This window comes from Acanthopagrus latus, chromosome 23 (genome assembly GCF_904848185.1).
Source record: "Acanthopagrus latus isolate v.2019 chromosome 23, fAcaLat1.1, whole genome shotgun sequence".
Classification (NCBI taxonomy): domain Eukaryota; kingdom Metazoa; phylum Chordata; class Actinopteri; order Spariformes; family Sparidae; genus Acanthopagrus; species Acanthopagrus latus.
The window spans coordinates 3,923,273-3,928,366 of record NC_051061.1 but is presented as its reverse complement, the minus strand read 5'-3'; the positions used below and the strand labels follow the sequence as shown (position 1 = coordinate 3,928,366).

At 40.7% G+C, this 5,094-nt stretch overlaps 1 protein-coding gene across 1 annotated transcript; it reads left to right on the top strand.

Annotated features, from left to right (window-relative positions):
- The first annotated feature begins 995 nt into the window (after positions 1 to 995).
- Positions 996 to 4,169, top strand: LOC119013346. Its single transcript, XM_037087781.1, has 6 exons — positions 996 to 1,262; positions 1,506 to 1,680; positions 1,996 to 2,190; positions 2,381 to 2,515; positions 3,162 to 3,317; positions 3,921 to 4,169. The coding sequence occupies exons 1-6, from the start codon at positions 1,204 to 1,206 to the stop codon at positions 4,134 to 4,136; spliced, it is 936 nt and encodes a 311-aa protein (XP_036943676.1). The 5' UTR covers positions 996 to 1,203; the 3' UTR covers positions 4,137 to 4,169.
- Positions 4,170 to 5,094: the final 925 nt, after the last annotated feature.

Below are 5,094 nucleotides of genomic sequence, written 5' to 3'. Positions count from 1 at the left end.
CTACACATTTTCACTAGTAAAATGAAGCATTTTCAAAGCGCATTTCCAAGCTTTTCCAGTGCTTAACAACTGTGGCAAATCCCATATATATGGACAACATGATTATTTGACTTTCATCACATTAAATCAGATGTTATTGTTCCTTAAACACCTTAAATAATGTTTCAGTGAAAGAATCTTATGGAGTTTCATGTTTCTTAACGTGTCTCCTGTAGACTCACATCACTACCTGACTGAACTGAACCGACTGTTTCAAGCAGTTTCAACTTTAACTTTTTTCAACAAGTTTTCTATCATTGCACTGAGGAGCCACACCTGCTCACTGCTTCTATCTGGTTATTGTCATCTCTGACAGTGGTTTGGTAAAATGATGTCAAGTGTCTATAATCTCAATAAACTCAAATTACTTTTACCTCCAAACTGTACTCAGTTGAAGAACATCAGACAAGACACTTTGTTTGGAAGACACCAAACACTGCACATAACCACAAACACACCACGGCATGATGCAGTCACCACCAAGCCTCCTGTCTGCAAGTGAACTGTGACTTGAGTGAAGATTTATTTGCCAGCGAGACAATGAACTGAAGCACACAGCCAATGCTACAAAGAAAAAGACAACAAGATGACAAGTGCTGTGATTGTGGCCGAAGGTGCATCTACTAAATACTGACTTAAAGGGGCTGAAAAACTGATGCAATCACTTGATTTACATTATATATTTTAGTTAAGTGACATTATTTTGTAGAAATCTATTTTCACTTTGACATTAAAAGTTTCTTTTTGTAAATTCTTGTCAAAACAGCCAAATTATACTGACAATAATATCATTTAAAAAGGCATCTTTTTCTCAATCCAACCTTAAAGCAGATCCTCATTATTAGATTGGCATGGTGTATCATGTACTGTAAGTATGAGTATCTCTGTGTTTGAACAGTTTGTTTTGTGTGTGTGTGTGTGTGTGTGTGTGTGTGTGTGTGTGTGTGTGTGTGTGTGTGTGTGTGTGTGTGTGTGTGTGGTTTTATGTGTGTGTGTGTGTGTGTGTGTGTGACTGTGTGTATCTGCTCAGCATGTGCATAGACTTTGTACCCAGTAACTGAAGCTTGAACGTACACTGCAGATTTCCAGTGACAGCAAATCTTCGGTGGCTTTTCATTTTTACACCAGTTTGTGTGGCTGTTTCTCGTCACTCTGGACACTGAGATGGGAATAAACTGCAGTACTTCTCCAAAGACCACAGACTGCCTGTACGACACTGCCAGGTATGCAAAAAGCTTGGAAACTTAATACCTATCCCTGAAAGTGGATTTGGGTGCACTGAACCTACGAAGATGAACCACTGACGGGACCCTGTTTTGGGGGCGGGGATAATGTGATGGCTGAAAGATTGTGACTAAAATTGTTGTGTGGCCAACAGAAAGACTGATTGTGAGCCACCTGAGTCATGATGTAAGTTTTCCAAATTTAACTGTGTCAGTCAAACCCAGAATGCTGTAACTCTCCAGCCATGCAGGCCTGGTTCCGGATGCCTCACTGGATGCCTCACTGGCCTCTCTGCTGTCCTTGAACTCCTCTTGGGTTCTGGAGCAGCAGTACTCCGTCTTGAAGAGCAACATGACCTGGCAGCAGAGGTCTGCCTTCAACCATGACCTCCACACGCTCTTTGGAGGAAACACCACGGTCAGATCATTTGGTTTTCATCCATCAGTTGTCACTATCCTTATTGTTATGACCTTGAAAGTGGTCTTGGCAAGAAACACAAGCTATACAGGTTCTCAGCCATTCTCTATGTTTGATTTGGTGAAACCTCTTCTGTTCGGCATGCCCTGTGACCCAAACACTTACTGCTGGCATAGTCTATTTACATGTCTACATGTCTCTACAAATGAAAGGTGTAAGTTTTGGAGATATCAGCATTGGCTTTATCTTACTTGCCTTTAAATTACTAATTTAAAATGAAATGTAATTCTCTATGTGTATGCGTTGATCCTGTAGGTGAGTTATGGAGGAGTGGGTGTGATTGCACTTGCCCTCTCAGTCTTGTTTGAGATGCTAGCCCATCACCAGACCACTAGTTTGGGCTCCTGGAGCCCCAAGGTCCATCCCCCACCTCCGGACCCCATACGCAGAATGTTCGGGGCTGACACGGGGTCGAACATCAGCTCCATTGCCAGCATGTTTCTCAAACAGGTAGCTGGTTTTGAGATGTTACCCAGTAATCAAAGCCATCATCATCAAGTGTCTACAATATTGTTGAGGTGAAGAACTATTTAGACATGATGGATCAATTCATGTATTGTACTGAGCCGTATGCAATGCAATACAATTTAATTTGCCATGAACTAAATGTCTGAATGATGCTCATCATCTACCGTGGCAGATTCCTGGGGCAGCCAATGACCTGGAAAAGATGGCAAAACTGCTAGAGGACTACGAGAGGAGGCTAAGATCTGAGCTGACGCATATCTATGGGAGGATGATGTTACAGGAGGGGAGCGCTCTCAGCTCTGCCAGGGTTTGGATTTGTCTTTTACACAAAGAACTACAGAAATTGTATTAACAATGGTGCTTGTCTAGCTGTTAATAGGCCTACTGCTTCTTTCACAACTACTAGTGATACTGGTACTGGTGCCACTTTTAACAGAATAAATGTCAAAGTTACCATCCATTAAGTCATAAGTAGCACATTTGGCTCTGGATAATTAATCAGTTAATCTAGAGTGAAAATGTGATGATGTGATAATCTTTGCTTGACAGGTCAAGTGTGTAGGATTTAGTGATATCTAGTGGTGTTGTTGCAAATTGCAACCAACTGAACACCCCTCATCTTAACCTCCCCTACGGCGGTCACTAAAATCACAAAATTCTGGGCTACTATAGAAACATGGTGGTGCAACATGGCAGACTCTGTTGATAAGGACCTGCCCCCACTGTAGATATTAAAGAGTCAATCTAAGATAACAAAAAAAACAAAAAACAATTCTTAGCTTCAGATTATTAAAGACTAAGGAAATCTAATATTTTGAATATCATATTCCATTTCTGCCAATATAGAGGCTCAATTTTGCCTACATTTTCAAGCAAAATGTGATAAGGTTAGGATTAAAATGGACAAAGTCTTGGTCAGTGTGTGAAGCCACTCTTGTACTTTTCGTGTGCAGGTGAAGCAATGGATAAACGGAGCTGCTCTCCATGTCCACACTTTCCTCCACTGGAAGCGTCTGACCAACCCATCATCTGGAGAAGTCCTAAGTCTATATTACCTGCAACATGTTGACCCTCTTCTCATGAGCTACAGAGAGTATCTGCACAAAATGGTACTGCTTCCCTCTTACAACAACTACGGGAAAATGATTCCATTGCAGTTTACTGTGCAGAGATCTAGCATTAACCTGGCTTTTTACAATAGCCCATACTTGGGTATCATATCCATTGATGTATAAATGGAAAATATGGAAAATGTATTCCAGTACATTGCAACATAACTGCTGACTGTATGCTTGCTGCTACCTGTAGCTTGTGTTAGCTAGCAAGCTCAGACAAATGTGCAGCTACCCGTCGTATTAGCTGACTCTGTCTTGGTCTGGGAATCTGACCACCATGGGAGTGTTGGTGGTGTTTACTATTGGATTTGAGGTACAAACTGGCTAGGGGATAGTTGGTTAGCATGCTTACTTCAATAGAAACTGAATATCTGCGACACAATAGATGGACGTCATCAGTATAACATTTAAACGGTTATTTCTCCCCATTCTGTTGACAATTTCAGTTGTTGTTTTAATTTATTAAACCAAAATTCTTTGGTGTTGCATCTTTGAGGTTTTTTTGAAGATCTGCATAATATTTCCAGTTCATCTTATGCTTCCGACCATGGAAATAAAACATGTGCATCAGCCCATAAATCCTCCCTCTGTCAACAGGTTAAAGTGTTTCCGGCCTTGCTGATCGTGGAGCCTCTCAGAAACGTGAGCCACAGGGTTCACTATAAGGTCTGCGAGCGTAAGGACATCCAGCGGACTCTGGTGGAGCGCTTCTTGTCAGAGCAGGACCTGCAGAGGGGAAAAGACTTCTTCCAGAGCTCCCACAAGCACCACGATGCTCTGATAGCACAGCAAGGACACTTTCAACTGGTTTGAGAACAGTTAAGACTGACTGGCCATTATCGATGATCTGGCTAAATATCCATAACCAGCTAAATATGAGTAATTGGTTTCCGATCGGTTTTCCTCGGAAATAATCAAAGATGTAAGCGAAACCCTTCTGCTGAAAAAAGTGTGCACAGGGCTGTAAGGTGGTATTCTTTATAAAAAAGAGTTTAAGGTTGATTATTTTTGTAGGCTACCCTCACTGTGTTTATCTGCTGCAAATGTTAGCACCCCCTGCTAACTAGCTCACTACTTATAATAATAACCTAATTTAGCATTACATGGTTTCAGATGCTACTGTATGAGATTGAGGCTAATGTAAGTCACTCTGTCATGATTTATTGAACTTATACTCCAGCAACCCCAGCAGTTGTGTGAGATAGTGTTACGTTCAATAAACACATTGGTTTGTCCACATCCCAAAAAAACTCTATTCTTGTACATTACAATGTGAACACTGACTCTACAACTGTTCTTGCTTTTGCAAGTTTGTTAGTGAAGCAGCTGGTTTGTTTTTATGTCTCACCCATCGATCATCCAGAGAGGCGTACTTTCTGCCTGACATGTAACATCAGTGTTGTAACAAAATGTTACAGTATGCAGCCAAGAGTATATTTGAAACCCTTCTCTTGTACAAAGTATGCATCTAGAAAATGGAATATAATCTGATAATGAATAAAGCAAGCAATATTTGTGCATAAATGAGATCAAGTTGAGGAGAATTCACCTTGCACTCGAAGCTGACAACGCGGGATTATTTTAACATTACGACTCAAATTAGCTGACTCCTTGTTAAGGAAAGCTGTTGTGAGAGAGGTATTGCCCTAACCCTTTTTATTGATTAATCCAGCAATTCGTTTTTAAATTGTTAGTTGTGTTTTTTCTTGTTGTGTGTCCCTATTTTGCTTGATTTGCTTCATCATTTTATTTCTTTGTGTTTATGTCCTTT